Source organism: Phytophthora sojae, assembly GCF_000149755.1.
Source record: "Phytophthora sojae unplaced genomic scaffold PHYSOscaffold_5, whole genome shotgun sequence".
In the NCBI taxonomy this organism is placed as follows: Eukaryota; Oomycota; class Peronosporomycetes; order Peronosporales; family Peronosporaceae; genus Phytophthora; species Phytophthora sojae.
The window spans coordinates 4,610,260-4,627,272 of NW_009258119.1; the positions used below are offsets into that span (position 1 = coordinate 4,610,260).

Below are 17,013 nucleotides of genomic sequence, written 5' to 3' on the forward strand. Positions count from 1 at the left end.
GTTGATGTACTTGGCTACGGGAACGAGACCCGACCTGGCGTTTGCAGTGGGGCAACTTAGTCGGTTCGTGGCCAAGCCATCTGCCAGACACGTGGGGACACTGAAGCGTGTTCTGCGGTACCTTGCTGGTACAGTAGACTATGGCATATCGTATGAACGACCTACGGAGGTGCCAAGCACTATTGTATTGGAAGGCTTTTGTGATAGTGACTGGGCCAATGACTCTGAGTCACGTAAGAGTACTACCGGGTTCGTGTTCTCGCTAGCAGGCGGAGCTGTGTCTTGGATGTCACGTCGCCAATCGATCGTGGCCCTCTCAACGGCTGAGGCCGAGTATGTGGCCGCGTGTGAGGCTGCGATGGAGGCAGTTGCAGTCAGCAACATGTTGCAGGAGATACTACCACAGCGAAGTGTGAAGCTGAAGATCGGGATTGACAACCAAGCGGCCCATGTGCTGGCGACCAACCCTACCTACAGTCGCCGTACCCGACACATCGAGCTGCGATGGCACTTCGTGCGTGAACAAGTGCAGAAGGGCGCAATTAACCTACGCAAGATGAAAGGTGCCGAGAACCCGGCGGATGCGTTTACGAAGCCACTGGACAAGCAGCGACTGAAGGACCTGTTGTGGCTCGTGGGCGTGACCGGTGGCATGTGATGAAGCAACCTGCCTCAAGAAGCGCATTCTGGTGGTCGAAGTCTGTACTTCGAGGGAGGCGTGTTGGAATGCATACTGCAGGCCAGCTTCAACTGCAGCAAGTTGAAGGATGAGCCTGGGACCTGGACTGGTGGTAAGACATGCAGCAGTAGGAGTTCTCAGAGAACCAGATCCCTGTATGAGAAAGGGGCAAAGGCCCGTAGGAGCTGGCAGCAGCTCCACCGCTAATCTATTTACCTTTCCTTTTGCCTTCTTTCGTGAAGAGCGTTCGGCCGTCGGATCTGGTACAACGTCCAACAGATAGGACTGACAAGTCAAGTGGTGATGGCGCTAATGCAACTGAGCAGAAGCGTAAGCCACGAGGAAATGTGACTATTCGACAGGAGGTCCGCGAATCTCCGAGCGCAGATAGTGACAACGGTGGCTCTAGCGTGGAGATGGCCGCGCTGGACCAGATGATACTTGACGCTGGGGTCGAGGTGGACATACGGGATCCAGAACCCGAGAGTCCTGGTGATGTAGATGCTCAGGAAGCGAATAGTGCTGAAGCTGACGATGCAGTTGGAGACTCCGATGGATGGTGGTTCTTCGACACTGCGGCAAATGCGCACGTCACAGGAAACCTGTTGGACTTCGAAGCATTTACGGAGGATACCAATCAGTCACAGAGCGTGCACGGAGTGGCACCTGCTCTTGCATCGCGGATTGCAGGAGTAGGAACTGTAGCTTTGGTGACTGAAGTGGATGGTGAACGACCTGAATGATGTCGTTTACGTTCCCGGTGCTGAGCACGGACTCTTTTCACCTGGACTTGCCGCGGAGCAAGGATTCGACTTTGACTATGAGCATGATACATTGAATTTCCGCATCAAGTATGAAGGTCGGACTGTTATCGTGGCTTCGCCGTACGAGGCAACGTGGGGATTCTTTGTGACCCATCCTGTGAATGAGGGGCTAGAGCTGCCCCGAGACAGAACAATGTGTAATTTTACTGCGATTGATGGAGTTGCTTCACTTGCGTTCTGGCACGAGCGACTTGGACATATCTGCCCACAGTATTTGAAGACCATGGCGGACAAGGGTCTGGTGAAAGGACTGATGTTGACGAGGCGCGAGCAACAGGACCCTTGTGACGCATGTCATTTAGGGAAGCAGAAGAAGACACCACACACCAAGAAGCTGAACCGTGGGCTGAAAGCGCCTAATCAGGCAGTGTATGTGGACTTGCTAATCCCAAGTCAGGGAAATGGCACTCGCTTTGAGGCGGTGCTAGTGATTATGGATGGCTACTCCCGGTTCGTGACCGTGCACGTTGAACAGCAAGTCGAGCAAGGTCATCAACCAGCGCATACAAAAATCATATGATACAGTTGTAGAGCAATGTAATTTGCCACTATTCCGATTCTAGGTTCCAACCTAGAGTTGATTTTGTGCCGGCAGTCGACGATTCCAGACCGAGCAACGATGAGTGGCATGAAGGCGACCTACCGCTTCCACGGCGAGGTGGTGCACTCGTTCGAGAGCTTCCCGAGCGCCGCAGAGGCCTCCAACGAGTACGCGCCGCCGGCCGGAGAAGAGAAGCTCAACCACTCGTACACGGGCCAGATGGACGGCGGCAAGCCCATGCCCGAGCTCAAGTCCACGGGCCCCTACGCCGCTCTGGTCACGTCCATCAAGGTAATGAATGAACTATAATACTACAGTCAATGGGAATGGAGATGAAAGAATGAATAATTGACTGTATGTTTTGGTTGTAACTTAGCGTGCCAAGGAGGACAGTGAGGGGTTCCTGAAGGACCGCGTGGAAGGCCCTGTGCCGGCGAAACTCTACAACCAGTAACAATGGAGCAACATGTTCAACAACCAAGTGTATTATTTTTCATCAGTTTCTAGGTGAAGGTCTTGCTTTGACGAGGAAAGACCGCAGATCAAAAGCTACAGTGTCGACAGTCGTGTGCAGGTACATATCAACAGCTCATGGAAATTGTGCGTGGGCGCGACCACCCGAATGGACAAATGGGTCGCGCTTGGTGATGAGAGAGATAGAGCGCGTGTGGCCGGTGTCTCAGCTGATGCAGTTTGTGCTTACTGCTCGGCTCCGCTCTCGTCGCTCTCGTTCCACACGGGGAGCGGCATGTGCTCCAGCTCGCGGTAGGAACGGTCCGTGGCTTTATGCCGCTTCTTGTAGCGGCGCTTGGCGTGAGGCACGGTGGAGTGGAAGATCTTTTTGAGGCTTGGGACCTGCGGGGCCGCGTGAGTGCGCAGGTGTCGGCTAGCGTAGTCAGTGAGCTTGGCGCGGTTGCTGCTCCTTGTGCCATTAGCAGCGACGATGCCAGCGTCGGTCGTCTTCGGTGCCTTCTGAAGGTGTCGAGGGTTGGTGCACTCCGAGCAGAACCATGGGATGCCATCAGGGGGCACCATGGCGAGGTTGGTGCAGTTGAGATGGAAGGCGGCAGGGCAACCGTCACAGCAAATGAGCTCGCCCGCTAGGCCGCAGCGGAAGCAAGCGTCTTCGTTCAGGTCATTCTGTAAAGCCGCACAACAGAGCAGTCAGACAAACGGCCACGACATTATACAAATAATCTAAGCGAGCAGCGTACCTGGTCGGATTTGATGTACATCTGCTTGCCCTTTATGCGATCGATGAGGCGATGGATGCGATCGGGGTTGATCGAGCTGGACGACGGGATGCGCTTGTTCCACTTGGACTTGCCATTTGCAAACGCCGCAAGCTCAGCGATTCCTCTTGCTCGTGCTTGGGAGAGACCAAGCCTAGTGCGGATAAGTTTCGCTCCGGTGGGGGCACGCTTAGATGGAACGAACATGGACCCCCCATTCCTCGGACGACTGCGTTTCTTGGGTGGACGGCCCGGTCCCCTCTTCTTTAGCGGCGAAGGAGAGTTCGCCGCCACTTCCGACTCCGAGCAGTGGTCGACCTGAAGGACCGCCGACCAGTCTGACTTGCCACCGCAGATGTAGCTGTGTAGTGCCCTCATCTCGGGCAAGTGTTCCCCTGCTGTGACCTTTTCGTACCAATTCTTTTGGTGTGGTCGCTTTTCGATGAGATCGCTCTTAGCAATTGCTTGTGGCGGCGTGAGTGAAACATCCTCCTCGGTCGTTGTGGAGCACTCCGAGGCCGGGCTGCATGACGGTAGTCTACGGTGAACTTCGCCGGTGTTAACTTCTTTATCGTCCTCTTTTTTCTGCCGGCGCGGTCGGTGACTGAGAAACAATCGGCAGTATTTGAGTCCATAGTAATCCAGCCAGCTCTCGTCCATCTGTGAGCTTTTGAGCAGCGCCAGGGAGGTCAAGTGCACGGGGCGCTTAAGCTCGGGCGGCGTCTCGTCCACCAGTACCTGCTTTTTCGCCTTCGCGGTGCCTACCACACGAGGATTAAACGAGGGTAATTTTGACCGCTTGACGCCCAGCTTGCCTGTGCACGCCGTAGACCCACATTTGCAATCGGCGGCTTCACCGAAGTGGGAGAAGTTGTAGTCGATGGTGATCTCCTCGTCGGGTGCAATATTGCGGCGCGCAAAAATTCCAATACGCTGCATGCCGTCCACATTCCTGTTGCAACAGTCGGAAACATATTAGACAACAAGGTAGATTCAGCCGGTGCTGGTCAACACTTAAGACGTACCACTTCTGCGTGACGCTGTTGGGATCACAGCAGTGGTTGATGAAACGCGAGTCGTTGCTGCGGTACTTGGCGTCAATCACAATGTTCTTCTCCAGCTCCATCATGTAGAAATTCACCTAGCGTCATAAACCAACCCATGTCAGCTGCAGTTCACACCTAAAACCACCACCACAATGCGCTGAGCTTACCTCGCCGTTATCCCTGTACTGAATCATTCTGCGTTCGCACTCGATGTCATCAATCACCTCGCCGACGTATTCAATGATAAACTCTCCAGCGTTGATCTTCTCGTTGGCAACGAGCCCAAACCCGGGTCCAGGAATATACTCCACTCTCACCGACTTGAGTTCCCTCCTCTTGATCGCTCGGTTGCTGCACATGCTCAGGTCCGGCGCAGAGCACGTTTCATCTGAGCAACTGATGAACAGCATGCGGTTGTAGCAACCTTCACCGCAGTACACCACGTCCTCCGCTTCGTGATGTTTCTCCACATCAGCGTGTCCTCTATTGGTCTCGAGCTCCTTCTGAGCCTTGGCGCTCGCCATCATCGTCGTGCGCTTGGTCGTGGACTTGTGGATCTCCTCGTAGCACGTGCACTTGTGTACAGGGAAGTCGGCCACGGGCATCTTCGTGGACACGTAGACGCAGCGGCTGATCCTGCCGAAGGGCGGCGGGCGGCGCACCCATTGGCGCTCCTCGAGGCTCTTGATCTCCGCGTCCTTGAAGGGCAATTGGAACTCCACGACGCGCTTCTCGGGCGGAGACTTGGCGAATCCGCGACGCTTGGGGAGCGGCGGGGGAGAGGGTGGCAGGCTTCGTGCGTCGTCCTCCAGGAGCTGCAGGAAGCTCGCAGTCTCCGGGTCCACCGTCACCTCCGGCTCGGTCTCAGGCTCGGGCGCAGGCTCCGCAGCGACCGCGGGCTTCTTCTGCTTGGGCGGTCGACCTGGGCCGCGCTTCACCAGCTTGGGCTCGTCGCTGGCTGCCTCCAGCTTGCGCTTCTTAGCGGCGGGGCGGCCCCGGGGTCGGCCAACTTGCTTCGGCGGCATTATATGCACAACTTTGTATCAGCTGAGACCGAGGCGGTTGATTGGCGACTGAATCACGGGGCGCCAAAATCGCCCGCGCAACGCGTGACTTGAAGTTTGTATGTGTCGTGACGCATCCCCGTCGACTTGCGAGCGCCAACTTTTTCAAATCCATACGGGCGCGTGACTGGCTGAAAATGGGGTGTTAGAAGACACACCATTGGACGAAAAAGAGCAAGGTATCCGCTAACTCGGTAGATGGCTACATTGGTTGACGTGTCATGCGTGACATATCCGTTCATTGCGGACGTCTATCTCTCTCTACCCATCTAAAGCTGCGCCTCCCTGGCGTTGACCTCGTCCAGTGCAGCGGCCAGCGTCTTGACCGCCTCCAGCTCGGCGAAATCCACCTGCGCCTTCTTGAGCACGCCGCGGATGTACAGCCGGCATGAGTACAGCGCCTTCTTGGTGCCCTCGGCCAGGTAGTCCTGAGCCAGGCGAGAGGCCGCCGAGCACAGGTCCTTCACCTTCTGCTCCTCTCGCTCCCAGCCAGCGACTTGCAGAGCGCGGCACTGCTTCAAGCGGCAGTCGCGCGCCTTGTCCGCACGGCCCTCCAAGCCGTCGTTGAAGTGCGCGTACACCTGCCACACTTTGGCGTCGTTCGTAATGATGGACGTCACGCGACCAAACAGCATCGCCAGCTGCTTCTTGTAGTGCGAGTCGGACCGAGGAGGCGTCGCGTCCGTGACCGCTGCGGCCTCATCCAGCTCGGCCAGGTCGTCATCGTCGTCTTCGAGCTCGTCGACCTCGTCCTCGTCTTCGTCCTTCTCGATAGCTCCGGCTTCGGCAGCAGCCTCCTGCTCCATCTTCTTCAGCGACTCAGGGTACACGATGGCCTCCACAAGCCACGCCAGCATCTCGCTGTCGACCGGGCGCTTGTGCTTGGCGCGCATGTCCAGCAGTTGGTGCATCGCGTACATGGCCTCGCCGTAGCGTTTGGTCTCCATGGCACAGAGGGCGTAGTTTTCCCACATTTGCCACATGTGACGCTTCTGCTTGAGACCCTCCTCCAGCACCGCAAAAGCCTCTGCGAAGCGCTGGTTGTGCAAGTGGATAGAGCCTAGGTTGCCCCACGCCTCACCATTGTCCGGCTCGAGCTGCACCACGCGCGTGAACGCGCGCATGGCGAGTGCCCACCGATGCACACGCATAGCCAACGCGCCCAAAGTGAACCAAGCACCGGTGTGCATGGGACCCACGCGCACGGCATCCTCGTAGTGAGGGATAGCCGCGTCAGGTTCGCCCTTCTCAAAGTAGTGGCGTCCAAGGGAACGCTTGGCACGAGCAAACCGCTGCTTCGAGAGCGTCCAGGCCGTCTCGTAGTGCGAAGGCTCCTGGGTGAGGTCTCCCAGCGTGACCCACATAAATGGCGTGGGGGCGATCTCCAGGCGCTCACACACAAGCTTTTCAGCACGCATCGGCTTGTCCAGAAGCTGGTAGCACTTGACAACATCGTCCCACATCTCGAGCTCCTCGCAAATTTCCACAGCACTGCCAAGAACACCAAGCTTGAAGTAGCGCTCAGCCAGGTCGCGCTTAAGGGCATACCGCGGAGGAAAGGCCAGCGAATACACGAACTGCATGCGCTCACGAGCTGGTGCCGAATCTGCAATGGACTGCAGAGTATTTTGCGTGATCGTAAGACGCGTTGTGTGCTGGTCCACCAAGGCCTGCATCTGCAAAACAGCACGCTCACGGCGCTTCGAGCTCTCGCACTCGAGCCACGCGCGCTCCAGCAGCGCCGTGGAGTAAACCATCCAGTTGTTGGGGTTTTCTAGCACACGCGTAACGTAAGGCATCATTTCCTCGCGCGTGAGGCCGTCGTTGGCGTTACTGTTCTTCACGTCCAGACACAGGCCCAACAGCACAATCTGATCGACGATCTGCAGGTTGCCCTGCTCCGTGAGTTTGCGGTCTTCAAACGCGATGCTCTCCAAAAGATAATTGTCTTGGTCCACCTGGTCCAATTTCACGTCGCGATAGGAAGCCTCGCCTTCCTGAACAAGCCTCTGGATGTGCTCCTCCTCGGCCGTAAGGCCATCAGCAGGTGGGGCAGCAGAGGAATCAGCGCCATTTTCACCTTCGGGCGTCACTTGCTTACCGCCAAAGTCCACGTGAGTCGATTCGGCCACCGCTGCGGCGTAGATAGACTCCTTGTCCTCACTCTCAGGCTCTTTCTTGGATGCCGCAAGCAGCACCATCTGAGCCAGACTTTTCCGCTGGAACTTGGTACGCTTGCCCAAGGATCCGCTGAGCTGCACGGTCACACCAGATACCTCCTTGGCACGGGCGAACGTCGACTTTCCACGTTTGTTCTTGTCGAAGTGGTGCTGCGCAAGGCCCCACTCCACGTACGCGCGAGCGAGCAGGTATTGCGTATCCTTCTCAAAGGCAAACAGCTCGGTCGCCTTCAGCGTCTGGATGTAGCCACGGCGAGCTTCAAACCACAGCGTGTTCGACGGCTGCTTCGCAAGCAGCAGTCGTTCGTGGGCCACAGCAGCACGCGCGTTCCACCACGCAGCCGACTTGATCTGCTCCAGCATCTCGCCAAGTGCGCGGATGGCCGCACCACCGGTAATCTGGCGCTTGGCAGGGCCCTCCATAGCGTCATCCGACACCTCGTTGTCGTTCTCGCCGTGCGCAACTTCTTTAGCAGCCACCGACCAGTCGTTGTACGCGTGGTTGCCCACGAAGTCCAGCAAGCAGCGACCAATGAGCAAGAACTGCGGGAACTCGCATATGGAGAACGGACTTTCGCCATCCACCTGTAGCGCCACCAGCGCGTCGCTGTGCGTCTTCTTGTCGTTGCTTTCAGTCGAGCACGTGATAAGGTGCGTGGACAAATCCAGCAGGTCACGCAGCGTCTCCTTCTCGAACGCCGGTCCCGTGTAGTTGGCCTGCACGTACATGTCGAAGAAGGCGACACCAATGAACAGGATCTCGTAGGCGGCCACAAGACGGCTCTCGGCGCCGTCACATTGGCCCAGCAGGTAGCTCTGCAGCGCCGACGCAATGCTCCCACAGATGTGCGCGTCCTCGTCCTCATCGTCCTGCTCCTCGCTGCGCAGCTGAGCCAAAGTCTTTAGGAGACTCTGCGATTGGGGGAGACGGATGACGTCCGCGTACTCGCCCTTGAAGATGAGCTTGGCCATTGCCAGGACTGGAGCCATGTCGTCGCCGTCCTTGAGGGCGTCCTGCGCCGCGACCACGCTCTTAATGTCGCTCTCCAGCACCGCGTGCTCTACCGCAAGCAGGCGCTGCTCGAGCAGGTCCTGCGCGGCATCCTGCGAGCTGTCGATGGCCGATAGGCTCACGCCACACAGCTCCTGTATCAAGTCGTCGGCGTCCGCCATCGCTTCCGGTTGAAAAATGTGACTTGCGTTGAAATTCAACTTGAGTGGCTCAGAATTTATGATTCCTTCGCTTTCGTAAGTAGCATATAGGGGTTCCTGCGAAGTCGTCGGCGTGGACAGCTGACATTTTGCAGGAAAAGTACAAGAGCAGCCTCAACGGGATTAAGAAGTGGATCAGGAGCGAGCTCGCTAAGGAGGATGAAAACATCGCCAGGTTTTTCGACGCTGATGATGACATTAATCTATGTGAGTTTACACCGAGTGTTTTTGAGCGTTTTCTGGTGTTCAAGAGCGCCTCTGTGAAGACGGCTACGCTGAGCGGGTACCGAAGTGCTATCAAGGATCTTTATCGCGTGAAGCGCGTGGCGCTGCCTCCTGAGTACGGCGATGATATGAAGCAACTGTTCCCCGGTATGAAGCGGATGGAGGCTGATCAGGACCAGACTAGCACCCCAAAGAGCAGCCACTCACGTACTCCCTTTATAAGGAGTTGTGCAATTCGACTCTCGTGGCGGGTGAAGGCGGGTTTTCGCATCTTTTTTTACTTCGCAGTGGAATTTGATGTGTCGCTCAATGTCGGTCCAGACTCTTCAAAGTCAGCATCTCGTGGTGAAAGATGATAGCGTTGGAGTAATATTTGTGAAGACGAAGACTAACCAGGAGGGTTCAGGGCCCCGTGATCCACGCCACCTGTACGCGAACCCGCTGAGCCCATCAACGTACTGGGTGACTGCCTTGGCAATTTATCTTGCATGCCACCCTCGATTGGAACCGGGGGCACTATTTCCAGGCTCTAACCAGAAGCTACGATTTAGCAAGGTGCTGACTAACCTTTTGAAGCAAGGAGACGCTGGTAAAAGTTACGGTACGCACTCGGTGCGCAAAGGAGTGGCTACATTCGCTTGTGGAGGAAGTACAGGCGGTCCCTCGATCGTGAGTGTGTGTCTTCGCTGCGGATGGAGCCTCGGTGGAGTTCAAGATCGCTATTTCCGTTATGAAGCCGCAGGGGATCAATTCCTGGGGCGAGTAGTGGCAGGACTTCCCGTAAATGACTCTAAGTTCGCTACTTTACCGCCCCATTTTCAGGATGGCCCCGATAAAAATGTGAAATCGTGCGTGGAGACTATGTTTCCGGTTCTCTCTCGCGAAGCGAATGTGACAGGAATTTTGCGGTTGTGCCTAGCATCACTCGTGCATCACGCGGAATATTTGCAACAGCCACCCATGCATTATTTGTTTACAAGCCCCACTGTCCTTAGGACGCTTGAAGGCCAACTAGTAGCTGGAGAGTCTGTCTGGATGCGACCAACGGGGATACCGCCCTATATTGAGCTATACAAGAAGCTTGACCAGCAGCAAAGGTCAATTGATGAGCTGCCTGGCAAACTGGGGCAGAGAATGGAGCATGTACTTGAGAAAAAGGGTGTGGCAGCGGACAATATTACGAGAGAGTTATTGCGTGATGAAATTCGATCGTTGTTAGACGAAGTTGGGCTCCAACAACGCCCGTCGATCAACGCCGTAGTGCCAGCGCCAGTTCCAGTGCACCAGTATCATGTCTGGGGCGGGAAATTTCATGTGCTACCTAGAGAATTTAGTTTTCCGAGTATCGATCCCCTTGGGGCATGGATGCTATGGTGGTTCGGAAATCCAAAGCTCAACTACCCCCCGTACAAAGGAATACCATCGGACGACCTGGATACACTGCAGAAAAAAGCGACGCTATCAGAATGGTCAATTATGACGCGGCACATTATGAATGGGATCGAGGCCAAGCTGGACGCACCTATGCCAGAAATCCGTGACAAGAGACACGCTATTGAGCTTTTCAACATTGGATACGGTACACTGCGGTTAGAGCCAAGCAAACGTAAGCGAAGAGCTGAACAGCTTAAGCTTACAACTGTTTTGAGACTCATCCGACAAGCCGATCAAGAGCGAAACGAAGAAGACAGTCAGCCGCCCAAGCGTCAGAGACACACAAGCCAATCCGAGTGCCCGAGATTGGCAAGCTAGTAGTAGCTATAATCAAACAGTACACCCATTTACATTCGTGTTAGTACAGTCGAGCTGATCGCAGTAGTGCAACGGTGCGTAAAGCTAGCAAACCTCGCTGGCGTACAGGGTATCCTAAAACCAAAGTTGTTAGCGTAAGTTTTATAGCCATTTAGCAACAACAAACACAAACCTGGTAGCTCATGAAGTCGCCGCCTAGAACTCGGCTGTCGACTGTTGCAGTCACCGCTTAGTCGATGTTGCCTGCCGGACTGCACGGGACCTCTGTACCTATGTATGGCACTTCAATAAACTTTTAGCCAATCAAATTGTGCCTTGATACCGTCGCAGAATCCATCTTACGTTTTCGCAAGTCAATTGAAAGTAGAGAACTTTAGAAACTGAAATATCTCATGACTTGGAAAATCTAAAAAATCTGGATAAAATCCGGATAGATTACGGATACATAGATTACCCGGCAGATGTTTCAATACTCAAGTCCAGTGGTACAACCGAAGGGTCGCGTTGTTCCACTGGAACTTATTTTTGGATCAACCGGATTTCATGCGTTTTTGTCAATTCTTGTCCCAAAACATCGACTTAGCCTAAAGTTCGCTAGTGAGGGTTCTGATACCTGAATTTTGGATTATACCGATCCCTACTTAACAATTTTGGGTTTAGTTACAAAGGTATTTTTTAAAAGTGTACTTATTAATAAAAGTACACTTTAAAGTATCAATGACGACAACTAGGCTCCGTGAGGTCGGGATAGAAGGATTGTATATAATCCCGTGTTTAACTTTTTTTTACAAGACTATGCTTATCAATAATAAAACCAATGATAATAGAGGTTTATTTTGCAGCTCGTATGAAGATCATATGCTCATGTAAGCGCTAGTGTTATTTTATCAAGGGGAGCTGAAGGTTTTCCGGTAGGTCTCTCCTGATCACAATTTTGCTCCAATAGACTAGTGTCGCTGATTTGACCAATTTCGTGTTTTTTATGAGTCCATTTCAATTTGTACCCATATCACCACATTGCTTGAAATCGCTTTCCAACCAGTTTCGTGTCGCCTTTTTGATTTGGTTATAATATGGAGTGCCGCTCTGCGTGCATGGGATTAGTAGGGTTAGGGAACCATATTTGAACTTTTAGCAAATAGGACAGCGTAAAGATAACCACAGAGCTATTTAATTGGATGAAATTCAAAAACACGAACTGGTCGTACTCCTTTAAGGAGTCTCCTTAGCGCAAAAATTACTAACATCTCCCAGCTGGTTGGTCACTCCCCTCGATAGTGACCAAGTGGCCTCAAAGCCAACAGGTACATTTTGTATGACACAAACTACAGGGAACTTAGGGTTTGTATGCAGGCCAAATCTGTACCATCTTATAAACATATTCAGTCTTATATCTACCGCCGTTGTGGGTTAATATGTCCCCTCCAACCAGGGACACGTGAACGGTTGTTCACTTGGATTTTGTATACTCCTGCTAAGAAGTGCTGGGTGTCCCGTCACATTAACCTTTCGGTGCATTTTCTGGTTCCAGGGAGATGCACAAATTAGAAGGTCAAAGGAGTAAATCTTTTGACTTGATGTATCACAGGTTCGAACTGTAGTAGCAGTACTAACTTTGGTGTCTATCTCACCTTATTCGACCGACTGGTGAGAGTCAGGCAACTGCTACAATCAGAATTGGGATAGGTAGGTATACACTCCCGTGTTTTGCGTACGTTGATCTAGGGTAAAGGAGATCCGGTGGCTCATTATCTATGTTCGGCAAATCGTGGCTAAGATCCTAATGCAAATCTGAAGGTATGTGCTACGAGGACGTACTGTTCACACTGTCAAAACTTCAAAAACACCGAAACTATACTTCCAGCACAAGCTAAGTACGATTGGCACCGAGAACGCCTGAGCCCCACAGGTTTTCTACGACCACCACTCCCGCTTGGCAACCTGCACTCCTACCTGGAATTGCCAGCTTTTTGACCAATGGTGAAGGCCAAACAAGACAAAATTCACCCAATCACTATGAGGGGAAATGGGGGAGGACACCGGGCTGACAGCACATTCGCTTTTGCATCCACCGATCTCAACGCTAAACCACCCGCTACTTCAGCATGACCAGTCACCCGCGTCACCCCTGGCAGCTCCTGGCTGCGGCGACACCGCCAAACGACGGCAATGCTCTCCTGGCTGAGCTCAAGAAGCACAAGGTAGACAAGTGTGACCTGACGCCGTGCTTCGTCTGCATGCTGCCAGCGCCTCACTTCATGCGTTTACAACGCCTGCTGTGTGCCTGTAAGGCCTGGGCCGACGTCTCAACAGCCTCCGCATGCCCATGGCGCGCGAGTCATGACGTGCCAACTTTCATTGGTGATGACGATAGAAGAAGCATACGTGCACTGCACCCTCGCCCAAGCGCCATGCAAGCCCGTCCTAACCCCAGCAATGAAGGAGGTCGTGAAGGATTGGGCCGCCCAGGGTCTCAAGCCCAAGCGTAGCTACAATGCTCTTCTGCAGCGGTTCGGCCTCACCAAGAGGACGGCTCCCTCTCTAGCCACGATGCAGCGCATTGCGCACCATCACGTGACTGGACGACTCGGCGGGAGCGATCTACTAGATGCTGTTCGTAAAAAAAACAAGGATAGAAGGTTCACGGGTCAAGAGGAAGAAACTGCCGCGTTCACGTTCACCAGTCGCAGCGACCGGACGGCAAGCCCATTTCTGGGAACGGAAGTGACTTGGATTCATTCGTGGTGGGCATCAGCTCCAAGAAGCTCCTTCGTCGCGCCGATCGAGACCCGGAGTCGTTCATCTTTCATCTTGACGCTACCTACAAGCTAACTCAAGTCGGCTATCCTGTCGTTGTGGCCGGGATTTCAGACCGAGCGAGGCGGTTCCATCTCGTGGCGATCTTCATCGTCTCCCAACAACAGCAGCAGCACTTCGCGGAGATCCTTGGGCTGCTGGCGCGGACGTACATGTCGATGACGGGGAAGCCACTGCGAGTTCGCTATGTGATGGGCGATGCTGACGCAGCCCAGTGGAGCGCGATTGACGAGGTGTTCGGGGAAGAGTGCAATTACGTGTTTCTCATGTGCTACATTCACGTGGCAAAGAAGGTTTATGAGAAAACACGCTCCCTTCCCACTGCCATGGCTGTGTCGGTTATGAAAGCCATACACAAGATGCACTTTGCCGCCAGCGAACCAGCCTACCAGAAAGTGCTCGAAGAAGCTCAAGAAGAGTGGTCCAAGAGTCCTGAGCTCAAGCGATTCTCACAGTACTTTTCTAAAGTCTGGCTCAACCAACGGCTCTGGCGATGGCAGTGCTTTCACACGCCTAGTGGATTCGCCACGACAAACAATCCGTGCGAGACCTACAACGCCATGATCAAACGAGATGTGACTCTACGCAGAAAGCTCAAGGTGGGTGCTTTAATCCCACAGCTACTGTTGCTGTGCGAGAGCGAAGCCGTAGTTGCACGGCCGTTTGCTACTGCACCTGAAGCTGATGCACGCCTCCTACGACGTGTGAGGGCGCTGAAGCAGGCTGGTATTCTCGAACTGACGTCGACAACGCGATGCACTGTAGCATTCCTACTCGCAAGTACCCCGGAAGAAGACCAGCAAGATGTGGTTCATGTGGTCAGCCGGGCCTCGCCGCGCGTGCTGGACGAGATACGCCGACGGACCGTTGAAGATCTACCTGTCACTGCCCGACTGAACAAACTGACATCTGCGATGGAGAATTCAGGCATGCCCACATCGGGGTGGCGTGTGGACACGAAGACAGGTGTATGCCAATACCCTTTCGCGAACAAACACGGTTGTTGCATCCATTCCCTCTATGCTTTGGAATGCCGTGGTGCCATCGACACCAAGGGCCGAGAGACGCTAGTAAACCGCGGCCCCACGGCCCGGAAGAGTGGAAAGCGTAAGGCAGGTCGCCCACGCAACAGCGGTGTTGCGGTTGCTATGGAGTAGCTAGGTGGTGAATGTCACGTAATACAGTCGTGTACTCCATATCGAAGTTGTCAGGGTGATTTCGTTTCTGACCTATACCGTCGTAAGCTCTTTGCAATGCTCATTAAATACAGCTTAGTACCACATGCATGTCAGTCGAAAGATGATAGAAGGAAACCGTGTCGAGGCTGCACCACAAATCTTTGGAGCAGTTGCCGCCATTCCGCTGTAACTACCATAACCAATTGTACCTGATGCTATCTTGCCTTATTCGGTCTATACATCTTAGCGAGTAGGTTGTGAGAAATATATGCGTACCCTTACATTGTTCGACCGCCTAACTTTGAGGTCGCGGCTGCGGTATGACTGCTGTAAATCAAGCATTTTCGTTAAATATACTGAAGACGAATTGTATAACTGTGTGGCATGTTTCATTGTATAAGATAAACGTGTTGATAGCTTAGAAATACCGCCCAGCTAATTAGACGTCACGTTTCCAATAATTGCGGCGGGGGCTGCGCGATAAGTAGCAGAGTGCCTAAACGCGCACTTTTATTGGTTATATTTTTTCTAGGGAACAGATTGAGCTAATGACATCTTACCAAAAGTGGCTTTAACTTGTGCCGAATTTGACTGGCTGCTGCAATGTATTCATTACTTCGATTTGTTGTCGGGGCTGCGGATGATATCTACCATAAGAGTCGCACTCTACATTTTTGCGTATCTACATAAGTTTCCCAGCTAATCTTCTCTATACATTCGTTTAAACATGTGTGTCCAAGATACTTTCACACTAAAGCATGTCCAAGTTTTTATTTGTTCGACCGGGGCTGCGCAGCAAAATGGTCCATTCTTTATTTTTATCGGCCCTCCATCACGCAAAAAGCCGAGAGAATTGACGTCCACGCTCGGCTTGAACTATATTGACTTCCAGAAGGAAGGCGAGCTGCGTAGCGATATGAATCGTACCTGTCGGTAGCACAGACGACCACACGCACTTCATGTTTTCCGGCGTCTTGGGCTTGAATACTAGTAGGACCGCGTGGGGAACCAGCGTGCTCATGTAGACGACACCCCCCGGGCGCTGGACTAAGACGCACAACTAGTTTTCAACATCCGGTTCAGAGTGTTTTCCGTTTTCGTGAAGTTAAACTCGTCCTGGGCGCACTCCGGCCTCCGGTAGAACACCCAAATCTTGAACGTATGCGTGAGCGATGGCGGAACGATGGAGACAACGCGTCCATGGTCAATGTGAATAGGAGATTCGCGATTACCACTTTGTAGCCATGACTCGAACGGGTACACGTAAGCTTCGTCAGCCGGAAAGCTGAGCTTCGTCCGGTACCCAGGTAACATCGCTGCTATCTGGTCTCGGAGACTCGGTAGCGCAGCTTCCCAGAGTCTCTCAGCACCCCGGCGAACAAAACGTCTCATGTCCTCCACACGCAGCAGCTGATTCAAATGCGCCGGGTTTTCGGGTAAGCGATGTTGCCCCCGAGACGCCGCTACAGCATTGCATGCGTTGCGAAACAATAGAGCAGGAGCCTTGCTGACCACAGCGCGCTCCCAGCCTCGTCCTCGACGTAGCGATCGATAGACGCTGCCAGCTTGTGCTGCACGCGATGCTTCAAGTACTTCACATCCCCGTAATCTCCCGGCTCCACAAGCTCACGTAACTCCTGAACTAAATCCGCCATTTCTATTACTGTTCCAACACCAAAACGCCGCTCACGAAGCCTAGATACGTGCACAGACGCAGCAGTAGCTCACTTACAGTCCAGCCAGCCGTAGCCCTCGCACGCGTCCACGCGGTCATAGCCCTCGCACGCGCCACCGCAGTTGTAGCCTTCACGCGAACAGTCCTCTCGCGTGCCACAGTCCTCTTGCCGCCGGTAGTACTTGACGCGAGCCGTCTAGACTGCAGTCTTGGGGGGTGGGTGGGTGGGTGGGGGATGCCGTGGGCGTAGCGCTGTCCGCTCCTGGGGGTAGATTCGCGTTTGAATCTAGGGAGAGAGCGGCGGAGATTAGAAATGTACAGTTGAATACAGCACCTAAAACTAATATGTCTCCGACAGTAATGTGTTTTGTGTGGAGGTGAGAGCAGAGCAAGCATCGTGCCTTTTTTGTACCGGTGCTCGAGCTGATTCTGCTGTGTGACATTATAATTCTGCTGGGTTTTTGGTATTTGCTCATGTGCCACCATCCACGAGCAGTGCACCTGAAACCTCATGAGTGCGCTTGCGAATTTGTCGCAGCTCACATGTAATCGACGAGGAGTGCGAAAGTGGTGCTACCACAGCTCCAC

At 53.7% G+C, this 17,013-nt stretch overlaps 7 protein-coding genes across 7 annotated transcripts; 4 read left to right on the forward strand and 3 right to left on the reverse strand.

The window, feature by feature from the left end:
- Window positions 1-2,120: 2,120 nt before the first annotated feature.
- On the forward strand, window positions 2,121-2,522 carry PHYSODRAFT_354827 (hypothetical protein; the record flags this gene model as incomplete). The annotated part of the gene is made up of 2 exons (XM_009531253.1): window positions 2,121-2,335; window positions 2,421-2,522. Coding segments are annotated over 2 exons (293 nt in total), but the record flags the coding sequence as incomplete, so codon positions are not given.
- A 71-nt stretch (window positions 2,523-2,593) lies between these two features.
- Window positions 2,594-5,347, reverse strand: PHYSODRAFT_263017 (hypothetical protein; the record flags this gene model as incomplete). Its single annotated transcript, XM_009531254.1, has 5 exons — window positions 2,594-2,684; window positions 2,748-3,184; window positions 3,259-4,228; window positions 4,302-4,417; window positions 4,490-5,347. The coding sequence occupies 5 exons, from the start codon at window positions 5,345-5,347 to the stop codon at window positions 2,594-2,596; spliced, it is 2,472 nt and encodes an 823-aa protein (XP_009529549.1).
- Window positions 5,348-5,655: 308 nt separating this feature from the next.
- Window positions 5,656-8,739, reverse strand: PHYSODRAFT_351623 (hypothetical protein; the record flags this gene model as incomplete). Its single annotated transcript, XM_009531255.1, has 1 exon — window positions 5,656-8,739. One exon carries the CDS (start codon window positions 8,737-8,739, stop codon window positions 5,656-5,658), a length of 3,084 nt encoding a protein of 1,027 aa, XP_009529550.1.
- Window positions 8,740-9,312: 573 nt separating this feature from the next.
- Window positions 9,313-9,873, forward strand: PHYSODRAFT_506920 (hypothetical protein; the record flags this gene model as incomplete). Its single annotated transcript, XM_009531256.1, has 2 exons — window positions 9,313-9,643; window positions 9,740-9,873. Coding segments are annotated over 2 exons (465 nt in total), but the record flags the coding sequence as incomplete, so codon positions are not given.
- PHYSODRAFT_409768 (hypothetical protein) lies at window positions 9,865-10,509 on the forward strand (the record flags this gene model as incomplete). The annotated part of the gene is made up of 1 exon (XM_009531257.1): window positions 9,865-10,509. A coding segment is annotated over one exon (645 nt), but the record flags the coding sequence as incomplete, so codon positions are not given.
- Window positions 10,510-12,860: 2,351 nt separating this feature from the next.
- Window positions 12,861-14,469, forward strand: PHYSODRAFT_334010 (hypothetical protein; the record flags this gene model as incomplete). The annotated part of the gene is made up of 4 exons (XM_009531258.1): window positions 12,861-13,041; window positions 13,094-13,368; window positions 13,440-14,276; window positions 14,338-14,469. 4 exons carry the CDS (start codon window positions 12,861-12,863, stop codon window positions 14,467-14,469), a joined length of 1,425 nt encoding a protein of 474 aa, XP_009529553.1.
- Window positions 14,470-15,568: 1,099 nt separating this feature from the next.
- On the reverse strand, window positions 15,569-16,405 carry PHYSODRAFT_315976 (hypothetical protein; the record flags this gene model as incomplete). The annotated part of the gene is made up of 4 exons (XM_009531259.1): window positions 15,569-15,737; window positions 15,805-16,066; window positions 16,121-16,271; window positions 16,292-16,405. The coding sequence occupies 4 exons, from the start codon at window positions 16,403-16,405 to the stop codon at window positions 15,569-15,571; spliced, it is 696 nt and encodes a 231-aa protein (XP_009529554.1).
- Between the last annotated feature and the right edge of the window lie 608 nt (window positions 16,406-17,013).